Source organism: Anticarsia gemmatalis, chromosome 16, assembly GCF_050436995.1.
Source record: "Anticarsia gemmatalis isolate Benzon Research Colony breed Stoneville strain chromosome 16, ilAntGemm2 primary, whole genome shotgun sequence".
Taxonomy (NCBI): Eukaryota; Metazoa; Arthropoda; class Insecta; order Lepidoptera; family Erebidae; genus Anticarsia; species Anticarsia gemmatalis.
Genome location: NC_134760.1, coordinates 5,536,261 through 5,560,252, shown reverse-complemented (window position 1 = coordinate 5,560,252; position 23,992 = coordinate 5,536,261). Strand labels below are relative to the sequence as shown.

Sequence of the window (23,992 nt, the reverse complement as noted above, 5' to 3'; positions counted from 1 at the left end):
TTTCACGTTTAGATACAGTTACAGATTAGGCATAAGACCAAATTCAACATTATTCCGATTTTCGCTAAAGGCGAGGCCGTATGCGCCACAAGTGTGCTGCCGCTAAGCACACTTCTCTCTATGCTCCATAAAATAGGGCTACCTACAGTCTATATTTAAAAGTCAGAATCACAGTTTATTTTCCACGTGTATTTTCCCTTATTTTACTTAATTACTTAGCTATGATTGATTTATACACATAAACAGTAATCATTCGACCCAGTATTCATGAGTTTTCCATTACCTACCGTAATGACCTAAGCGAAATCGAACTTTTTAGTACGGATAGATTCGATATTTACAAAATTTAAATTACTTTAGACCTAGTTTCGCTTAAAACAAAATAACAATTTACACTAACAATAAAAAATGCTCGATAGATTGCCACTCATCTAATCGGAACCCAAAATTAAATATATTTTTTTATCAACTGACTTTGCCATCTATTATTATTTTTTAAAAATTTAAACTCCGAATATCGTCGAACCCAGTCGACCATAACAAAAGTATTTTACAAATAAGCTATGACTTACATCTAGCACTTAATTAAGTGACGGCTGCTTATTTAACTAGGTGAGACTTTTTACAGACGCGTACTCGTGCCGCCATTAAACACGACACTGCTCAACGCGATAACAATAAATAAACTGACGTTTTACATATCCACAACGAGAGTTCACTTTTTCAGAGGTATTATTACATCTCAATTCCTAAGAACATTTTTTCATCTTTAAAGGATCACAAAAGTAATTTCGTAATTTCTACCAGGTCGATATATTGCTAAGTTAAAAATGAAGATAAAAATTTTCACAACCTGGCTTTTATTTACATTGTTTTCTTAAAAAGATCGAGTCGTCTTTACATCGAAGATTATTTGTAATTAAATATTATTTAAACTACAAGTCAGGGAATACGATGTCCAATCCAGTAACTGATTAGGTTCATATTTAGAACATTCTCCTTTAGTCATAGTAGGTATAAGCATCCACACCCATGTGCTGTACATAATTGTCTTGAGAGATGAAGTCAACACATTGATGCACAGCATACCTCACACAGTAGCGATAACAATCAATAAGTGAGCAATATCTGCGACACGATGCATGAGGTCGGGTGCGATGCGGTTTAAGTTTTCGTTGGCGAAGTCACACGATGGGAAGATGTGGACTGTGAACATTGCCTAAAAAGAAAAAAACAAGAATAATATATTTACACCTTTATTTATTATAGATAAATGAATTATGTATAGGTACCTATAATATTTTTAATTTATCACAAAGTTATAAAATCAAAAGATACTGAAAAATGTAACTATTCGCTCCTGTGATCGGGTAAAACGATAATGGGGATTGTTCATTTCTTTTTTACATAGGTTTTTATTTTATTTTTTGAAAATATAGAGTATTTTAAGAAACTAATTTGAATATTTTAATTATAGGAACAATAGTTATTTTTTAGAAATTATTCAAAATTTATTTCATATTTATTTTATGCGACGTCATCAGTGGCATAATGCCTTGTGCCATTGCCTTAAAAGCAGAACTCCAAGAAAAGATTTTCTATGTGTCAAGTGTCGACTGTCATCATGATCTGTCATATTTCTGTTTATGTTTATAAACTGATCTACAACTTACTGTAATCGTAATTATTATTGTTATTTATAAACGTTTCAACAAAATGAGTGGTACTTTTGTTCAAGCGGACCCTCGAAACCTGCCTAATGAAGATACTGTTATGATATTTGAATAAATCTCGACTAGAAGTCACCTTAGTGTTGACGAAATAAACGAAGCAAAAATCCAAATTTTAAATTAATTGAAAGTAACAGAAAGGAATAAAACCACGTACACTATCTAAAGCTTTTTATTTTATTTTCCTTGTAAATTAAATAAGTGCTATACTCTCAATCTCAAGCTTACTATAACCTTAGTTTGTAAAACTTCAGAATGTGGTTGTTTACAACTTGTATAAACACTTGGGGGCCTAAAACTCTCATGCCACGAGAGCTTAATATTGAATCTATACCATTAAAACCTCTATTAATAGCTAAAACAACATCAGCTTTGCGACACCACTTCTTTCTTAAATCTTCTCACGCAGGTACAATATTTTTGTGCACTAAACGCTTCCTGCATTCCATATTCCACTTATCTATAAAAGTTGATGAGTAAACGAAGTAAAATCCATAAACTGTATGCAATACAACATTAAAATCGCAACGATGTCGGATTATCAACTGTATAGGTTATATTTTTGTTTATGATTTTGACATAAACTTGACAATTAATATTTAGCAGATTTCTTTTTCGGAATTTGTTAGGCAAAGGCACAAACCTAAAAGTCCTGTAATGACGTCATTTGAAGGGCAAGCAAGGTCAAACATATTTTTGCAAAAATATCAATGTATTAATAATATTTTTAATTAAAAATTAATACATAATGTTTAGGAGCACTATTCTTCGAAATGGTTTTCGAATTACAGCATTTTAAAAAAAGTGAACAATCCCCATTGCCGTTTTAAGTATGCCTTATTAAAGTTTTTATCTAAAGCTAATGAAATCCACATGCCTGTTGATGTCCGGGAGGTGCGATGTTCACGATACCAGCAGCCTGCTTCCGCTGCAAGTAGGTTATAAATCCAGCGGTCAAGTTGTTAGACTGCTGCAGCACGTCCATGTGGTCGCGGCCGCATGGTAACGCGAGAAGCATACAGTGCTCGTTTTCCATCTGCAAAATATTTTATTATAATACAATATACTATAAAGTCAACATTTTGGTTAAAATAATACACTTTTGATTTTCATCCTCTATAGAATCAAGTCCGTTACTGGTGTCGGGCATAGGGTCCGTATCAACAGTTTAGCTGTTTTCAGTAAATATAAATAGGTATTTGCAATATTTAAAGCAGTTTAAAAATATTAACTCATTTTTGCCCTGTTTATTATTAGTCGAATCCGCATGCGTGTAATAGGCAATTCCAATTTTCGAAAATATGTACTTAGCTTGTGTTTGATTTCTATTCGAATCTTATTTATTTTTTAATATCTATATAATATTACGTGAATCCAAAACTAAGGACCCCTTTTTTACGAAAAACGTGCAGACGCAGAAGTATGAAATTTGGCACACTTACAGTTTATGTATAGGAGGACTATAGAATATAGAACGCTAATATGTTTTAACAATAATGCTTATCAAGTACATTAAATCAATAAATTAAACATTACACACACTACTGTGCATTTGAAATTTGACTATATAGTCTGTTTTTTTTGGTGTATTACATAATTATTATTAATAGTTTATTGAGGGCATGCAAAGTTCCCAACCCGGCCAGCGTGGTGGACTCAAGACCTAACCCCTCCCTCATTATGGGAGGTGACCCTTGCCCAGCAGTGGGACAGTAATGGGTTAAATTTATTATTATTTATTATTACATAATTTATATTCTACATATACTAATGTTATCTGCTGAATGAAATAAAATATCTTTATTTTTTGAAATAGAGATATTTTAATGTTTACCCACTAAGGCATGCCGCCAATAGTGGGTAAACTTAGTTTAACTACTCATTCATACAACAACCTGTAATGTACCTATATACTATGTTAAGCATTAGGAATTGATTTGATTTGAAAATTCTACCGCAAATCAAATGCCTGCTACCGAACATTGTCGTTCGATTGCGAATGAGATGACAACTAATCACCGCTTTGTTATTCAGGTCCAGTCTAACAGGAGTGAACAGACGGCACGGGCCACCGTATTGCGCCGTTCATCAATTTACCTTCATCTTGCGGTGCACTTGGTCGAGCTGCATCGGCTCGAGGCGCATACGCTGCGCAATTCGCAATAGAGGTGTGCTGCCGTCGGCGTGACGCGACAACGTGTCGCCTGCTACTCCGGGGTTGCCACCCACGAAATGCATCTGCACCGCCGCAGAGTCGTTTTTCAGCGCCAGCAATCCTTGCCACATCACCGGATAACGCTGTTATCGAAATCGACATAATAATATTAGAATCGGAAGAATTAAAAGAACGAGAGAAATTTAAAAGAGAAAGCTCTTTTAAAATTTTCTCGTTCGAATACATCACACACTTTTACTCTAGCAGAACTGCGGAGTCGCCAGGTAGAAACGGGTAGACGATCGTCGTCGAAACGCTCTCATCGGTCACCCGATTGATAATTTTTTGAATGATAGACGATTCCATTTATCGGTTTTCCTTCGAGTCGAAACAAAAGGAAGGATCCCTAGGAGCGGAGCGAACAGTGTGGCTCACCCGGAGCAGCATCTGCAGCGAGTCGGCCTCGCGCGGCACCTGCGAGGCGTGCGGCGGGCCGGCGGGCGGGCCGGGCGCGGCGCCGGGCGGCAGCGCGCCCGCCAGGCGCGAGCCGTGGTGCGCGGGCGGCGGCGAGCCCAGCGCGTAGGCGGGCGGCGCGCGCCGCACCACGCAGTCGGCGCCGCGCCGGAACGCGTCGAGCGGCTCGGGCTCGGCGGCGCGGTAGGCGAGCTCGGGCGCGGGCGAGTGCGTGGGCCGCGGAGGCACCCGCGCCGACGGCGGCGGCCGGCGCAGCTCGAGCGGGGGAGTCGGCGCCTCCGATCCTTCCGCTTCCAGCGACCTGCGAGTGGAGCGCGAACCGGATCGTTAAGCAGAGTTTACACGAAGCCAGTGATGCTGGGCGCCAGTCTACAGACGAGCCGGCGTCGGCCTGGCCCTTGTTGTTTAGACGCGGCCGATCATTCACGGATTTTTTCTTCGGGTGTGCACACGTTTGGAAAAAATTATGAATACGCGGCAAAGGCTGGCCAGAAAAGGTTCGCCAGTGACTGGTGAGACTCGTCTACACGTGTCCCCAACGCTGGCGCGGGGGTCGAAGGGTATGCGGGCGGAGGTCACTGGCTAGAAAAATAGACAGTCGCTCTATTCTCGCCAGCGTTGGCAGCTAGCGCTGGCTTGGCTTGAAAAACTGTTTACACAGGGCCAATACCAAGCCAGCACTGGCTGCCAGTCTTATTGGCAGCCAGTGTTGGCTCCGTGTAAACTATGCTTTAGGCTCGAACGGTACCGAATCGGCGCAGTTCGTCGACGACGCGAACGCGTTGCGACGAAACTCCGCCGTGGGCCGAGAGGCGGCGATCGTGACAGCGATATGAACGGAAAAATGCCGGGGAGAGGAACGATTTATCTTTATGTTTTTATTAAGGGTTAAGGGGTTCATATTAAAAATTGGGATATTAGTTCTATTCAAAAAGCCCGTCCATCCAGAATAAAAAATAGTAAAAAATAGGCTTTAAGTGTTCTTGTTATAATGTGCCTACAAATGTTTAGTTCTATAATTCAAATACTGTACCTAGTATATGGTGAAGGCGTAGCTCGACTCTCATGTTGAGTAGCGCGGAAATGTTGTTGATACATTTGATAATGTTGATGCGAGAAGTGAGGATACATTCCATCGCCCTGTAAGCAGATAGTTCAAATAAATGCATAATGTTTATACATACATACACGCCAGGTTTTATTATGTGTTTTCAGTACAAGTATAAAATGGTATTACATTTAGATATACCGAAGTAACAGGAGAAGTTTGTTGATGTGCAGGCGGAGGGCTTCTAACTAAATCGGCCGACTGTTCCGGTTGGCATGAACAGAAGTAAAGATATGTACTTTGTTTGCAAAAAGTAACTGTCGAAAAACAAGTGTAAAATAATTACCATTCCCATTTGACCCTGGGGACTGATCGATGGTACACTTGCAATCGTGACTCTTGAAGCAGCTCCTGTAACAAAAAAATAACATGATTTTCATTGCGACACAAATATAAGCATACCAAAATATATTCAGTATATTCTATAGGTACGTTGTGACCTTTACCTTCTTTTAAATAGAAAATGTAACTAAGGTACCTGGATCAAATATAGCCAGCCGCAAAATATGGCCGCATACCATTATTCCAAACACGAAATGTGTATGGTAACGACACCATTAATTGTCGCTAGTGTCGCATGTAGATGTATTCGAACGGCGTTGCTGCCAACCACCCAGCGCCCTGCTAGCCTAGTGTCGGTTAAAGTGTAACATGCTGTTGAGGTTTGGAATAAGGGAATGTGGACATATTTTTTCGGCTGGCCATATTTGAAGCAGGTACCTTATTTAAAGGACATTTTACTAATCCATTGAATTATTACTTTTTTTGTTAAAAAACATTTTTATTCGCTCCGGGCCCGAGTTTATTTTTTATACACGAATTTCGTGTCTTTTCTCTTTTATCTTTGAGAATGCAACCCGATTAGGAGTCAATCTAAACTTCTAGGTATACCATAGCCTGTGCGTTCCGTATCAAACTGTCGACGGGTGCCAAATGTATCAATATCCACCTAGTTAACGCGTACAGACTATGGTAGCTAGCTACGGTCATCGATGAGAACAATCGTCAAAAATTCGAAAGGAGTAAATTACATTAGAGAGGAGCCACGCCCGGTCAGCTCGTATACAATAGAATCATCGACCGCGTATTCTAATTTTACGATAAGAAGAATAGAGTGGCACTCACCGGGATGATGATGATGCGGTTGCGGGCCGACGACGGCGACCTGCTTGACCAGGTGGTGGTGGTCGGGCGGCGGGTGCGGCGGGTGGTGCGCGCCGCGCGGCAGGCTGGCCGTGGCCGCGTACCCGCGGAAGGGCCGCGCCGCCGCCGCCGCGCCCGCCGCCAGCGCCGCCTCAGGCCCGGCGCGCGCGCCGTCGTCCAGCGCCGCGGCGGCGGCGGCGGCGGCGGCGGGCGAGCGCGCGCGCACGCGCTGCAGCACGGGCGTGGCGCGGTCGGCGGGCCGGTGCATGGACGGCGTGGACGGCGCCGAGGGCGGGCGGTGCGGCAGCGCGGGCGACTGCACGCGCGCGTCCGCCGCCTCCGTGGCGCCGCCGGGCCCGTGCGCGCCGGGCGCCAGCGCGCCGGGGCCCGGCTCGCCCAGGCGCCGCCCGGAGCCCGCCTCGCCGCCGCCCGGCCCGACGCCGGCCCCGACGCCCGCGGCGGCGGGGGAGTGCGCGGGCGGCTCGGCCGTCGGTCGACAAGCGTTGAGAGGCACGCGCTCGACCGAACCGGCGGCGACCGCGGCTTCGAAAGCGCAAGCTAATTTAGCGCTGATCTCGGAGATCATCTTTTTGGGAGGTTTGGTTATCGGAGTGGGCGTAGGTGTCGGCGCCTGAGGAGAAGGAGCGACGCGCGGTGCGGCCGGCGATTCCGGTTCGGCGGTCCCGCTCGACTCTTCCAACCGCGGCGCTTTGACGTCCCTGGCGATCTCTCTACCGCTCCTCTCGTCGCCGCTGTCGACCGAAGCGTCCGACAGGCTCTGTTCTCTCGTTCGCTTCACTCCCCGCGGAGATTTGCGAGTATCGCCACCTGAAATCTTTTCTTGGCCTCCCTTGCTAATGGTCTGCCTTGTCGGTCGCTTTTTATTAGTCTCCTTTCCGGTTTTGGCTGAACCTTTTATTACATCCTCTATTACGTCGTCGACCGTACTTCGCTGAACGTCTTTTTCTTGAAGTCTACGAGATTTACGGGTGTTCTGAGACGGCGAAATAAATTCTTCTTGCTTCTCCTCTTTACTTTTATCTATAGACTTAAGCTGATCTTTTTGAGCTATACTGAGTGTCGAAGTCGCAATCATGTTAGTGTGTCCTGATAAAGGGCTCTTGATAGTTAAAATTAACCTTGGTCGTGCCTCTGATTTGTTAGGCGATGTGGTAGTCTCGTCACCAGAATCTTCATGGAAATCATACACATCACCTGGCATAGTAGTCGAATTACTATTGACTAAGCTTTTGATCTTTTTATCTACCTTGGCTCTTCCCCTGCCTCGTTTAGTAGGGGCAGAGCCTCGAGATGGTTTAGAAATTTGACGAGTTTGTACCCTGTCTATATTTTTATCCATTCTTTTACCTCTGACGTTTCGACCACCTCTTTTAGCAGTAACAGTAGGTATTACTTTCTCGGTCACAGATTCTTCACCAATATCGTTATCAATGACATTATTTGTTTGAACATTACCTGCAGTTGATTTTATGTGTGGTGTATCGTTAGTATTTTCATCTAACTTGGATTCCGGCTTCAAAGTTGTAATTACTTCTTTTTTCTTTACTTCCTCTTCATTACTTATGTCCACATTATCGTTACATAAGGAATCAACTTTCTTAATAACAGACTCAATATTTATGTCTTTACCGCTCCAAGAATCATTTTCATCGTTTTTTAACTGATTATTACTTTGTTCAGACATATTTGGCAATAAAGCAAGAAAATTATTTTCACTTTTATCCATTTTTTCTATCTTCATTGTTGTATCGTTATCAGATAATGTATTTTTGACCTCAGTATTTGAGAGACTTGTACCATCACTGATAAGAACATTGCTATTGCCCTCTATCCTGGAATTCGTTTTTGTGCTGTTATTTTCAGAAGTAGGTGGTGTTTTCAAGACATCGCATTGCTGATTATTGTTACTTTTATTATCCTTTTCTTCCTTAACGGTATCAATTGGTGGTGGTGTTTTTGACAGCTCGACTGTGGAGTTTGTGTTAGGTTTTATAAAATCAACTGAATTATCGTCGTCCCGCTTTTGACTAGGGGTTGTAATTAGCGTTACAGTTTTACCAACATTTACTTCCAATTTCTTTTCAGGGTCATTAGTCACTTTTATTTCATTTGTATTATCTTTTAGCAGTTCTTCAAAATCGGTCTCACATTTATTACTGTCTTCGATAACTGAAGAAGATTTAGACATCAGATCATTTTGTTCTTTTATATCACAAACCTTGACCACGACTTTCTTAAGATCACTTTTATCGTCTACTTTTAATTCATTATCTCGTGTATGATTTTGTAAAACTACAGATGCGTGATGTTCTACGTCACTTTTATCAAACTTGGCACTTAATCTTACAGGTGCAATTTGGTTACTAGTTTTTAGTAATAACGGAGACACATTTGTAATGCTTGCAGTAGCAACAGTCGGCGAAGTAGACAGTTCTAATTTTGCTACATACGAAGGTGGTCTAATTGATGCCATTGACAACACAGTTGGTCCTTTGGTTGCTGATGGTACTTTATTTGCGTCCAATTGTATAACGTTACTTATTGGTGTTTGGCCCACTACACGTTGAGAATTTAATGAATGAATAACATTAGCGCCTTGAGTCCGGTTAATCTTACTTGTTTCCTGAAAATTACACGCTACGGTTTTAGTACCACTCTGTATGATAGACGTCGTCGAGTTGTTTACATGAATAATAGGTGTTGATACAAAAGGAATGTGATTCATTTGATCCGTCTTTTGAGGTGGAACATCTCGTTTATCGTTTAATTGGCTCACGGTATTAATCAAAACCTTATTGTTCAGATGGACAGGAGAACTTATGTTACCAACATGCACCGCGTTTTGCATCGATATTAATCGGTTTTGAGCCATAACTGTCGCATTTGTGCTGTGTTGGAGACTCGTGGGAGATAAAATGATCTTAGCATTTTCTGTAGTGTTATCAGAAACACTTCTTTGTTCACACTTTCTATTATCACTTGAAATTATTTTTTGTTGATGCATCATGGTCGATGTCGTTATGCCGACACTTTTACTTTGCGGCACTAAATTGTTGACATTGATTTGTTTTGAAATTGGTGCTAAGACCGGGGTAACAGGCAATCGATTGAATTGAATCGGCGTGCCTTGTGTTTGCACCAACACTGAATTGGGTCTGTTTGGTGATAACATAGTTCTTGTGCTATGTGGCACATGCATCGTTTGAATAGGACTCAATGGAGGCTGCTGCATTCGCACAACCGTCACTTGGCCAGGCGACCTTTGTGGCATAGCATTTGGCGATCCCATTGCAACTGTATTTAAACTTTGTGGGGATGAACTTAAAATGGCGACATTGGTCAGACGAGGTGAAGAAACCCCTTCACTTTGGGGACTAGCTTTAGGACTCTGCATTCTTGGATCATTTGGCATGCGAGGTGATATAACTATGCCTTGTGATTTTTGGTATAAGATATGAGGTTCTGGAATTTTTATAGTTGGTGGCTGCATATTTGATGCTTGCGGGCGAATCATTTGATTAATAACTTGATATGGAGCATTTACTCTAGATGGAGGCAATATAGGACGCGCTGGAGTATTAACTTCTATAGTCTGTGGTTGTGGAGTTTTTAATTGAACAATATTTGCAGAGATGTGCGTTGGTTTCACTTCATTCTTATCTCGACTTGTTGCAGAATTAGTTTGAATATTAAGTACATGCGGTTCTAGCATCTTATTATTACTTAATGTCCATGAAGTAATCACAGGTGTAGCTGTAGACGTAATTAATTGCACCGGATTTTCACGTTTCGCTAGCTGAACTTTTACATCTACTTCTTCTTCTCTAGAATTTAACTTGACATTAGATTCACTTATGGTGGTGGTAACAGTCTGCATTAAGTTCGTTTTACTATGAGTAACTGTAGTATTAGATGTATCTACAGATTTATTTGGTTCAGTGACAGCATTTAAGGTTTGATTTGTCGCTATGATGTTTACAGGTAGTTTTTCTATGGCATCCTGAGGATTTTCCTCACTTTCTTCAGTATCAGTATCAATTAGTAGTAAATCATTGTCTGACACTGGTGTGTCTGGTTTCATTTCCATTTCACTAGCATTGAGGTTTTGCACAGCCTGTCTCATTTCTTCAGCATCCTCTTCGGGAATATTTTCACTTTCTATTGTTGCACTTTCGATTTCAATCTGTCGCGTTGAATCGGTTTCTGTTTCTTCATAATTAGGAAAATCATTTATTTTTCCTCCGAAACTCTCTCCCAATAGCGCCGCCACTGCGTCCTCGGTTTCTTCTTGTGATATAATAGCCCTTGGTTTCTCTTCTGTTTTCAGTTTTTCCAGTTTAGATATCTCTGCATCCGACGGTTTATCGATTTTATCTACCTCTTTTTCAGAGTTCGAGATATTTCGAACTGCGTCTTCACATGAATCTCCATCACTATTAAAACCAGTAAGAAAATCTTCCCTGTGATTCATCTTGCTTGGTAAAGGCTCTTTCGGCAAAGGAACTTCACTTACGTCTGTGGTTACAACGATTTCGTATGGAGGAGGCATAGGAATTTCTTCGATTTCGATTTCTTTACTTTCGGTTATATTCATTTTGCAGTCATCAATACTGACATTAGCTGAATCAATGCTTTTAGAATCAGTATTTTCATCTAATTGTATAACAATCGGGGGACTGTCTGTTAATCTCGGAAGACTATGAGTTAACGAGTTTTCATCGCTATTATCGTTATGTTTCACAGTTATATCGTCATTCGGCAGAGGTATATCTAATAACAACGTTTTGGAAGACACTTCAATAGCTTCTATTTCAGGATGGTCTAATTTCTCTACTTTGTCTTGATGATAGAAATGATGATGTTCTTTACGACTTTGTCGATCTTCCCTGTTTTTCTTCTTTTTCTTTCTCTTTTCTTTACACTCTTTTTTTAGCTTATCGTGTTTAGCTATTTCATTAATAATGTTCGCTTCTATATATTTAAGGTCATTGTGGTCTATCTTGTTAAGGCTATCTGATAAACTTTCTAATCCGACACGATCCTCATCATCCAACGCATCGGCAATTAGTCGAGCTTCTATTGCTTTACTTACAGCATCTACGTCTAAACTATTGTCGTCTTCTTTGTAATATCTCTTTTCTTTACGTTTCTTTTCCTTTCTACGTCTGATGTCGTCTTTTTCTTTAATTTTGAAATCTGTGTTATTTGTACTGAAAACAGCATCAATGCCATGAGAAACATAGTCGGTTTTATGAACTGAAAGTTCGCGCGTATCTCTATCTGATTCATCAGATAAAGGCCCAAAAATATCCTCCATTTTACCTTCTTTCTTCATTGCATTCGATATATTTTCACTATTAGAATCAAAGCTATTACAAGTAGACTTCTTATCTTTCTTAAATCTGTTTTTGTCATCTCTGGCATCATCCGTATCAATGCTATCCCGTAGTTTTTCTTTTCTCTTATCTTTTTTGTTACTATGACGACGTTGTTTTTCGATGTTTTTATGTTTGATTTCTCCATCTAGTAAACTGGCATCACTAAGCTCAACTTTCATATCTTCGTCTGAATAGGAGGATTTATGCTTTTTCTGTTTTTTCTTATGTTTCCTGCGATTTTCTCCAGTAATCTTATTTGATATGGATTCATTCTCAGACGAAAAGTCATTAGATAACGACTTCATATAACTGGGTTTATAACCGTTATCATTTTCCAGACTCAATTTTATTTTACTGTCATCACTGTCACTTTTTCCGAATAAATTTAACAGAGAAGTTTTTTTACCATTATTTTCGATATCTTTTATGTCTTGGGTTTTTATTCTTTGCGTACTTTCGGAATCAGAGAGTAACTCCTTTTTTATATTGTCAAGGAAACTTGGACTTTTGCTTAGACTTCTCTTTGATATTTCGTCATCTGATGTATCTGACATAATACGTGTTCTAGAATTCTTACGAGATAATTTATTACGCAGGTCTTCATCATTTGTACTGCCATCGTAATAATCATCTATTTTACTACGATCGTATTCCAATTCATCCATATTTCCTCGTTTTTTTGTATGAATGACTATATTATCATCCTCTGATGAGTTATCCAAAGACGATTTAATGTGTTTTTTTCTATCCTGGTCAGAATCACTATCTTCATCCCAACTTGATCGTTTCTTTTCCTCACGCTTAGCTCTACTCTGTTTCAACTGACTAAATTTGGCTTTAATTTTTTCTTGACGCTTTTCTTCTTCTTGTTTTTGCATATTTTTACAAGAGCGAGCTTTAACCTTGTCATACATTGATATGTAGGTAGGACCATCATCAATTATATCAAATATTGAATGTTTTTTAGGTTCGTCTGAATCTGAGCTGTCGCTACTATGAACGAGTTTACGACTTTTACGTTTATTAGCATCAATTTTATCATCTCTACTTTTGCGTTCAGTTGACATTCTCTTTTCACGAGCTGCCTCTTTCTTTTTATCTTCACATTTTATCTTCTTATCGTCTTTAGGTTTACTCATAAAATCAGCTTGTTGTAAAGCATCTTGTTGCATCTGAAGTTCCTGGATTTGTTGTAGCTGTTGAATCCGCTTCTTTTCCTTCATTTCTTTTCTGAGAGCTCTTTGTCTTTCGTCTTCTTCACTTGATCTTAGTTCTAATGTAGCTAGAAAATCCAGGTCGTTGCGTAATCCGTCGGAAGATGATTCCACGTTATATTTGTCGTCTTCTTCTTTAGGACTCCTTTTAAGTGGTTTCAGTCTGTCATTACTTTTACATTCTTTAGTGTCGTTTCGATCGATTTCTTTGAAATCAATAAAGGTGTCATCTGGTGGTTTAACTTGATTCTTTTTATCGTCTTTAGTTTTACTTTCAATTATCTTTGCGAAATGACCCTTGCTGAACTTGGTAGTTTTATGTCTACTTTCATTGCGAGAATCTTTTGAGTCTCGCCTTTCAGGAATCTTAGTATCACTTCGGCATTTTTTTACATCTTCATTAAAGCTGTCTAGACTATCTTGAGATGACATTCTACGCTTATGTCCAATATTAGATGGTAAACTTGAACAAGAATTCAATCGTTCTTTTCGTTTAGCGTCAACACTGGGTGAATCGAGTGAATAATGTCTTTGTTTTTCCATAATGTCCCCTTTACATTTCGAATTATCTTGAGTGCTCTCATTTCTGGTTTTAGCATAGACTGAGTTGTCTTTTTCTTCTTTAACATCAACTTTACAGGATAAATCTTTATCATTTTCTTGTTTTGGAAACAACTCAGAATGTTTTAATTTCAATTTAGCATCATCTCTAACATCGTTATTGTCGGATTCCTTTAACTTGGCTGATTCATGAGATGCTCTAGACGTAGAAGAATCTGTAGAATCTTTCCTACATAGTTCTCTCGATGTTTCGTCTCTAGATGACTTCCGGTGTTTCACCGAGTCAGAGTCTTTTTTAATGTCTCTCTTTGACTCAGCATCTTTTTTTGATCTATCATGTTTATGATTGCTATCTTTTTTTGATTTGTGACATGTATCCGTATCAACAGAATCTTTTCTTTTGTCTTTCTCACTTCTATCTCTTTTATGATGTTCGTGTCTTAGAGATTTTTCGTCTATGTGTCTTATTTTTTCAAGATCTTTTTCTGCTTTATCTTTATGGCTTTTTTCGCCATCTTTTTCTAATTTTGATTTGTCCATCTTATCAGACTCTAATTTATTTAATGTTAGATCGTCCTTTAGTTTTTTTTCCTTTTCAATGTTTTTATCATATTTGGCCTTTAGTTTGTCCTTTTCAGATTCATTTTTATCTTTTTCAGATTTATCCTTACAGTGCTTGGTTTTGTCACGTTCTGTTTTTGGACGCTCATCATGACTTTTATCATTATCTGCTAGTTTCTTTTCAGATGATAAAGGCAGAACGATTTTTTGCTTTTCAAAAGTTTTATCGAATTGAATGTTCTCTTTTTCAAGTTTTGTGTTATGGAAATTATGGCCATGTCTATCTTTTAAACCTTTTTCAATATTTTTAACAATATCTTGGCCCAGTTCCAAGCAATTTGTTTTAATGGAGTTATTGGGATTCAAGTGATATTGCTGCATTTCGAATTCTATTAATTCTTTGGCGATATGATTTTCACTTATTTCTTTACTTTTGTGGTTTTCTGTTTGACACAGTGGATCTGATTTGTTTTCACCATCTACTACAATTCTATCGTCTTGTTTTATTTCTATTTTAGATACGTTCTCTTTAACGAATTTGAATCTGCTGTTTGATTCAGGTTTAAGATTTTCATGGTAATTTTCAACTCGTTTTAACAACATGTCCATAACATCACGTGCGCTGTTATCTTCTGCATGATAGGATATACTATTTGCGAGTCGATCGTCGGGACTATACACTTCACCTTTATTTAGCGGCGTACCGGATACAGTGGATTTATCAGAGAATTCCAAAGGTTTTTCGGAACCGTTCGGAGCAACCGTATCATCTCGATTTAAAGAAGAAGGGTCGCCTTTCTCTATGTTCCCTTCGATCCCCTTTTCGACGCTCAATGTCGCTATAGCGTTTTGTACATCATCCGAGGGCGTATCTCCCGATCGCCTTTCGTAAGGTTTTTGATCATTTTGGAAGTCGAGCACCGACGACTGCGTCGCTTCCGGCGCCGGGGTGTGCGGCGTGTGCGGCGTGTGCGGCGTGAGCGGGGTGTGCGGCGCGGGCGGCGTAGGCGGCGTAGGCGGGGCCGGCGGCGCGGGCGGGGCGGGCGGCGCGGGCGGCGTGCGCGGCGCGGGCGGCGGCGGCGGGTGCGCGGGGAAGGGGTAGCGCAGCGCGCGCGGGGCGCACGGCGCGGCGCGCGAGCGCGGGCTGCCGCCGGGGCTGGGCGCGCGCCCGGCGCCCTCCAGCCGCTCCGAGTCTTCGTCGAACACGGAGCGCTTGGCGAGCAGGGAGCGCACGACCTCCGACGGCTTCACCTCGTTGATGTCCACGTCGAGCAATCTGTGCCGAAAGCGAGTCCGGTCGGGCGCGTCGGCGAGCGCGCGGGAACCGTTGAGTTTCTCGTCGAGACTCCGAATGCGCTCCTCGAGCGAAGGCGAGTGCGGAGCGGAGCCTCCGCTGGAGGAGGAGACGGACGGCGGGCGCGGCGGCGAGTCGGGCGCGGGCGCGGGCGCCGGGCGGGGCGCCGGCGGCACGGTGCGCAGGACCTGCGCGGCGAACTTGGGCAGCGGGAGACTCATCGGAAGCGGCGGACGTTCGCGTGGGGTTCGGCGCGGCTCGGCCGGCGGCGCGTCCGGCTCGTCGCGCAGCGGGGTACCGGCGCGCGAATGCGAGCCGGAACCGTCACGGCGCCGTCGATGCCTGCGCCGGGGGCCGTGCCTTTCCCCACCGCGCGAACCGGAACGTGAGCGCCGCGTGCCGGCGCTTCGATGCCGTTCCTGAGATGTACCAATCGAGTCATAAAATTGATTTAAAAACCGGTCAATAGTGAACTGATTATGAATTGAAATCATACCTTCGAATGCTTTCGGTCCTCGGGGCTCGAATCTCGTCTATGTCGTCGCGCTCGGTGCGGTGATACGACGACAGACTGAAGTCTCTCTTCATACGGCGTATCCTCGGGCTGAGGACTGGAACCCACTTCATCGTATACCCTGTTGGCACGTATTAACCCACTTAATTTTTGGAAATGTTACAAATTTGGTTAGATATTTCTTTTACTATTTTAACGGTTCTGTCTAATGGACGTTTTACAAAAACACAAGGCGGGAAGGACGTATAGTCTGTGTGCGTTAACAAGTCAATAGCGGACATTGAGCTTCCGTCCCAATACTGTCTCAAATTTTAATGCCACATACACTACTTCTTTAAGAAATTATAGAAATGTTACGTCAAGAAGAATAAAAAAGGATAGGATATGATATTTTCGACAAGTTAAATAATTAATTTATTAGTGTCTGTTGTTTTTATAATTGATTAGAGGAAAAAATATATGATTTTGATTTATTTCAATAGCCCCTTTTTCCGTGTCATCATCATTGGCCTGTGTCCATCTATTGCAGATGATTCAATAATATATTCAATTCAATTTCCGTGTAAGAACATTGCATTACAGCCTCCTTTTTATTTTAGTCCGGTAATAAAATGACTCTGTTCTCTCTATGAATGTAGATAGCGTACTAATACAATAATTATAATTTATTAAATGCGATGCTGATGTATAATGCTGACTTAGTAAGGTCGCGCAAGCCATGTACGAAATATGACTCGTACACCCTTTAAACTACGAAAACGATTTTACCAGTTGATATTCGTTTTATTGATATACATAATGCCCTACCCAAAAATATATTTAATGCTCAGATTGAAGTACAACTACGTGTTCAGAAGCCAATTTAACGAACTCATAAATACAAAATTTTACGTCATATGAAAAAAATACGAACTTAAAAAAATATTCGTCTCTAGCCTTGTCCTAGGAACGACCAGCGGCCGTTAAATGTTTTGGGTTGTCGCACACTGCTTTATAAAAACTAAGAAATTCGCGTAGGGTTGATTTTCAAAACCATGTGCAAAGAGAAAAAATGTGTGTTTGAGGACAGATTCACGTGTTACTTTTGTTCGAAGCTGATGAGACAGTACTGTTGTTATCGCAAAATGTGAATACAATAGTAGACGGGTGTCAATGTCCTGTCATTGCCTTGCTTTGTGAGGGGGTCATAGAAATATTGAATTCTTTTTTCGCGGGGGTGTTAGCACTCGTGTCACCTGTACCGTCGGTCCGCAGCGTAATCTGTCGGGTCATAGTGGTCGAGCGTGGAGTAGCGCGGTGTTCTTGAGGAACCACGACCATAACTAGAAGCTCGCGATCGTGTAGAACATGCGTCATAGCTGAAAATAAAAAGAAAACCATCGCTATAAAAAGCGGACTATACATAACAAGTAAAGTGCAACTCAAAACTTGAGCAAGCCATTATAACTACACAAAAAACAAGATAATCCCAGATTTTTCCAGGGTCTTAGTATGTTACTTACAAAGAATTACAAATAAATGCAGAAAAAAATAATATACAAACCGAATAGGTTCATGGCGAGTAGACGATGGCAAGTATCGTGCTGCTGGAACCTCACCGGTCAGTCTTTCAGATCCCGTTAACGCTGTAGTGCCGCCATGTTTCTCCAATTGCTCGTAGAACGCGTCCTAATGCAAATATTTAAAAATTAAGTTATATTATCAAAGACTATCTTTGGACAATATGAAGATTCTTTGAGTTTAATTGATTATTATTTTTTGTAGACCCTGAGCAAATTTTATGCAATAATACGGATTATATCAGTTGTATCGCGGCGGCAGGTAGAAGACTTCACTAGTCCCATTTTTTAATAAGTATTTCGAGAAAATAGTTCAAATGGTTTTTAACGCAAGACCAATAATAGTCGTTCGTCACTGAATATACTTCGTATGTTAAATGTTGTGTGGGACTATTCACCTGGCACTCGCGCGAGGCGTAGTCGACACAGAGGCGCGGGTGGTTGGCTTCGGCGGCGGACACGGTTGCGGCCACGCGGCGCAGCTCGCGCACGGCCGCGCCCGCCGCCGCCGCCTGCTCGAAGTGCACCAGCGCCGCGCCCGCCGCGCGGTCCACGCACACCGACGTGGCGCCGCCGCAACGCGACACCGCGGTCAGCACCTGCCGCACGCACACACTGTTCTAACCGCCCGTGCAACGCTCACGAACCGATACGAACATTGCCGACTACCGATATTTAAACCGAACATTGTTTTTACGGTTGCGAAAATAACGACCTACTACGTTATTATATAACTCGCCAAAATATACTTGTTAGTTTTTCACGAATAAGTAAAGATTTATACTTTATCATTTCAAAATATGAAATATAATTATATTAATCACAGATCGCTTTCGATATAATATAAAAGTTAACTTTTTACATGTTGGTGAATAATCAGTCTGTTGCATATGAAATCCCTTTAAATGCTTACTTCCGGAATTCATCATATTAAGTCGACCGAAACTATTTTATATCTATTACTAGGTATATTAAAGTATTGAGATTATTTTACCTGCTTTTCTGTATGCTCGGTGAGCCCGTCGACCCACACGCAAGTAGTAGCCACAGGTTTGCCGAAACCAAGTTTCACTCGAGACCCACCCACATACTCCCCGTCCATGGCGCGGATCGCTTCCACTACGCTCGATATCGAAGCATACTGGCAAAATGCATAGCCCGCGCCACCACTGCTTCCTTTTTTTATATCAATTTCTATAATTCGTCCAAAATGTTTAAACTTGTCCCGAAGTTGTTGCTGGGTCACATCTTTTTCTAAATTACCGATAAATAAAGTTCTCGTAGCCTGCAATAAAAACAAGAGTTTACATTAGTAAGTATAGAAATAGGAGTTGAATCTAGTGGTATTTCTTTCGCCTGCCATGTTAGCAGTTGAGGATTAAAACTCTACAGACTTACAATTATTTTACAAGGCACTCTCCAATAATAAAAATATATTATTTCAAAAATACTGTTAAAATAAAACTTATCTAGTCTGATCACCTTTAAAAAACAGAAGACGTTAGACAAACGCTTAACATCCCGATCAAGATTACACTTGTGAACATCGCTAAACATCACTCACTATAAAAAGTCCTAAAAATGCCATCTTATGTGATAACTACATACGTGCAGGGAAAGAAGCTTAATATCAAGTAAAGCTAAAGGAGGTATTTAAGTCACATAAAAAAATTAAAAAAAAAAATTCTATACAAATCATAGTGCGAAAAGTCATTTTATACAAGTAATTTTGTGGGCATTATATTTTATAGACTTAACTTTGGTAGATGTTTATTTATAACTAATGGAGAAATCATTTCGGTATATGGCAACAAAAAAATTTTGTTTGTTTATAAGCAGAGTATAATTATATTACAAATGTAACATAAATATATTGAACTTGATTGTGGTAAAAAGGAACTTGGCTATTAATGCTTATCTTCGAAAAGTGTTTAGCGGGTTTGAACCGACGAACACTTGCATTACCTTATAAATTAAAAACTAAAAGATTCATATCGACATAATTTATTTAAGATTAATTACTATCGTAAGTGCAACTATTGCACACTACGACTAGTATTATTGCTGTCCTGTGTGAGAATGACCATCGAAGCGATGTAAGAGTGAGCTGTGCCGATAAATTGCATTGCGTGGTTGTAGTAAAATTCGGGGTCGCGGCCGGCGTTTGGTTCTTCTGCATAAACCGCATGGTCATCAGTCTAACGTATTCTGTTTTTATTGCCGTATCTATTAGCGTTGCCAGACACAACTTTATCAATACCTGTATATGATGGTTCTTTATTAATATGCACTTATTTATCTATTTGTAACTGTGGTGACAAAAATAAATTATAATAATGTAATATTATAATTTATTTTATATTTTATATTAATTACATATAATTCAATCACGCAAAATTTTAACTAGTTATTAAATCAATAATTATTTATTTAAGTAATTTTCATTACTGGACCAAGATCTAACTTACACATTTCTACGCAACAATATATTTATCAAATGTATTCACCTTAGGGTGGTATTCATCGATATCAGTCTCGTAAGGTTTAGCTGAATCTGCATCTTCATCACAACTCTGGTGAGGCGCCACGGAGATCTTACATCCAAAAAAAAGTTTGTCTTGAGATACTTCTAATGCTTTTTCCACATCGGACGGCTTTTTGAAACGCACAACTGCATACCTATCTGCATTTTGACCAACTACTTTAACCCACACTACTTTTCCGTGTTTTTTATATTCATGGTATAGTCCATCTTTCAGTGAACTGTCAGTAGATCTTGTAGGAAGATTTCGTACACAGATGGCTAAAGGTCGACCACTTGCTGTCGATGCCCACTAAAAAAACAGAAAGATTAAATTTGTATTGTCGTCGTTGTATTGTAAAATTTTACATCTCTTAAAACGATACTCAGTAACATGAATTAAGTGTAAGTAACGCCTGTTAGTAGTGCTCTGTTCCTAAAAAAACGGGTAAGAATGACAACAGTGACAACGTAATATTTAAGAATAACTACAATTTTACTGTAACTATATTTTTTTTACTGACGACTCTGAGTGCGGCCGTTAGTCTTCGCCCAATAATGTTTACTTTATAGAATATCAAAACGAATTTTCTTCGAATAAGATTTCAAAATTTTGCCGATACAGGAGCAAAATAATATAGGGTTTTCATCCAAAAACTCACTGCGAGACATTGTTAATTAATTGTACAATGTATTTTCCCGTTTCGATTAAAAGTATAGTTCAAACGGTTAGCGCAATGTACAGTCAGAATGAAAAATCAATGGCCACATTATAAATAACTGTTCTACACATATTATACCAAAATCTTTAACAATACAAGCGCCAACATTGAATTTAAATAAACATCAATAAAGTTACATTTTATAAAAAAAAATATTTACAATGGAGGTTAGTCGTCTAAGCTTGTTGCTTAACCTTTTGACCGCCACGATCGGCTATACTCGACCAATCAGAAAGTGCTCACGACGCTTTCGGCGGTAAATGCCGCCAAAAATATAGCGTCGTGTGCACGTTCTGATTCGTCGAGTATAACCAACTGTGGTGGTCAAAAGGTTGACTGGTATTAACCTATAATTGATTTCAGCTCATTCATAAATGAAACAACACACGAAAGTAATAGTATTTGTCAGTTTTACCAACAATTGATTTAGTACATGATAACGAAATTTATTTTGAACAGAAACGACTTTCGGTGTTCTCCTAAGCGGCTAAAACAGACATCTTAACGTATGAAAAATTATATTATATATATATTTAAATATATATTTCATTAGGGCACCAAGGTGGCGCCACCGATATAATGTGCACTAACATGAAGAGTAAATACCCTCCACGCAACACATTTGGATGGTGCCACGACCGCTGTGCCGCCTTTATGGCAACGTAATGAAATAGGGTGCTTAAATGACTCCAAAACGCGGGAAAGTTATTATAGTAAGTGTAATGTGTACATATTATTATGTGAACATTTACTAATACTACCTAGGTATATAAAATTTATATACATCACTAGGATGTATATGAATTTACTAACTGCCCAGGAATTTTACAAAACACCCCTGTTGTACTGATTTCCCATTAGAATTTATTATATTTTATAACAAAATGTAACCTACTTGATGTTGCAAAGTCGGTGGCGTCCGGTGATTATTATGGTGAGAGAGAGGTGGCTGTGTTGCAGGTGTGGAAGCACGTGAGGTGTCGCTAGGCTCTGGCGAACTGGAGTCAGATCGCGATGACCCTGAACCCGAATGACGTCGTCGACGCCCTCCCTCAGTTGCGCCGCCAGGTGTACTAGGCGTGCTTTCTCCTCCAGTCGTGCCCGCCACTCTATCTCCAGTGGCATACCATCTGTGGTGTGGTGTTGTTCTGAAACAACGAAGAATGTTTATTTTAAAATACTTTTACACAATCCATACCTACATACATAAAATCACGCCTTGTCCCTATCTTTATATGTACTACGTATGATTAAATTATAAGACGTAAGTTAAGCATTGTACTGTTGTTAATTTGGAATAATGGAATTTAATTTTTCCCACAGAGGTAGGCAGAGACTTAATAACGCCACTTGGTACGATCCTTACAAACTTCCCTTGCTTCTTCACACATCCATACATCGCACAGAACTACCAGTTACGAGTACTACGCACATGACCTTTTTGAAGGACATCACCGATTGGATCTGTGTATATCTTTCTAGGGCATCCCCTCCCAGCGTGTCAATTTTCTTCGGCAAAATAAGTAATAGCAGTGACTAATCAATATAAGCGATATTTAAAGTGAAGTAACTGCAGTTTTAAATGCATGGATCTCTCTTGGGGGTGAGGAAATTGAATGTGTTGTGAATTACGTAGCGAACATTTCAAACTTCAAAAAAAATACCATCATTATTACTTTAGATAAAATTTAACACTCGTGATTATCATAAATCAATACATAGCTTTTTATTCATCACTACGTACCCATTATAAAATTAAGTTCCCTCGCCGCGTCTATATGTCTGTTCGCGATGAAATCGATTTTTTGTGTAAACTATTTGGAATATTATTATAATAGCTGAGAAAGTCAGAAAATTCAAGCCAAACTATATCGAAAACCTTTTATAGACAACAAACCAATTAAAGACGGAAACATGCCTCTTCTAAAGGCCTACAAAAAGTCCGCGATAGTATAAGGTCTTGAAAGGGTTACTTTGGCTGAAATAAAAAAACTTCCCACTACTTTGCAACGAAAGCAATTATCGAGCTAGTTCAGGCAGGATTTGTTAGATACCGTTACTGGCCCTTACGTACACCAGGTTACACGCTGAATTTTTTAGTTTTAAGCCGCCATTTGCGTCGAATTACTGACACGTAAAAACCTGTTTATTTACGTCTGTTGTATTGGCCAGCGTGGTGGACTCAAGGCCTAACTCCTCATTATGGGAGGATACCCTTGCCCAGCAATGGGACAGTAATTGGTTCGCGGAGGCGACATTAAAATATTGTATTATTAAATATAACGTAATCTTAACTAAGCTATAAATATTATATATCACATTTTTAAGTACCCAGGCGAAGCCGGGGCGGACTGCTAATAAAGTAACAATATAGATGCCAGTTCAGAAGATACGACCAATGAGTAAAGCTGGCTACTCTTAAACATTGTACTGTTTACGATTAAACACTGTTTTAGTCGCCATAAAAAAAAGGTGTTCCATGGTTAATATTCTGTGCACCTAACTGGTAAGCAACGGATAATTATACAAAATGATATACCTGTTAGGCTGATCTAACTGGTGAACTACGGGCAATAGGTACTTTAGAATTATAAAATAGCTGGGTTGACCCATGCAGCTTCTTTGCATTTTGTTTTGTTCTTTTTCTCTCCATAAAAAGACCGTTCCCGTGTCTTAAAGGCAATGTTACAAAAACAATAATTTAAAGTGGTTAAGCCGTTCCTGAATTCTGCCCTTAGATATTCAGCAATTCATTTAAAAATAATAAGAATAAGATTGTCGACATGTGGGATGTGGATTCCGCGATTATTGTCCCGATAGTCGAGTCGGACTAATAGCTAAGAGCCTCGACCAACATCTCCGTAGGCTCGCGTTGGGCAGCTGGATCAAGGGCCTGATGTAGAAGGCGGTTCTTCTCGGCAAGGCACGAATAGTTAAGAGGCTCCTCATTCTGGAGTCCTAACCGCTGGTACTTTGGACCCTGTTCCCGGAACCGGTTTTATATTTTTAAATATTTATTTATTATTTTTTCTTTTTA

At 40.2% G+C, this 23,992-nt stretch overlaps 1 protein-coding gene across 5 annotated transcripts in view; it reads right to left on the bottom strand.

Annotated features, from left to right (window-relative positions):
* Positions 1–839: 839 nt before the first annotated feature.
* Positions 840–23,992, bottom strand: part of spen (spen family transcriptional repressor split ends) — an 88,191-nt gene continuing 65,038 nt past the window's right edge. For 3 of the 5 annotated variants that reach the window (XM_076124518.1, XM_076124520.1, XM_076124522.1), the window contains 14 exons: positions 21,851–22,103; positions 20,220–20,546; positions 18,707–18,997; positions 18,111–18,311; positions 17,697–17,821; positions 17,389–17,511; positions 16,136–16,274; positions 6,593–16,058; positions 5,754–5,818; positions 5,393–5,499; positions 4,321–4,660; positions 3,828–4,028; positions 2,608–2,766; positions 840–1,219 (listed from right to left, as the gene is read on the bottom strand). In XM_076124518.1, the coding sequence (XP_075980633.1) occupies positions 1,091–1,219; positions 2,608–2,766; positions 3,828–4,028; positions 4,321–4,660; positions 5,393–5,499; positions 5,754–5,818; positions 6,593–16,058; positions 16,136–16,274; positions 17,389–17,511; positions 17,697–17,821; positions 18,111–18,311; positions 18,707–18,997; positions 20,220–20,546; positions 21,851–22,103 (11,926 nt within the window). In that variant the 3' untranslated portion in view covers positions 840–1,090. The remainder of the gene's footprint in view (positions 1,220–2,607; positions 2,767–3,827; positions 4,029–4,320; positions 4,661–5,392; positions 5,500–5,753; positions 5,819–6,592; positions 16,059–16,135; positions 16,275–17,388; positions 17,512–17,696; positions 17,822–18,110; positions 18,312–18,706; positions 18,998–20,219; positions 20,547–21,850; positions 22,104–23,992) is intronic. The other 2 variants (XM_076124519.1, XM_076124521.1) reach the window with 2 other exon arrangements.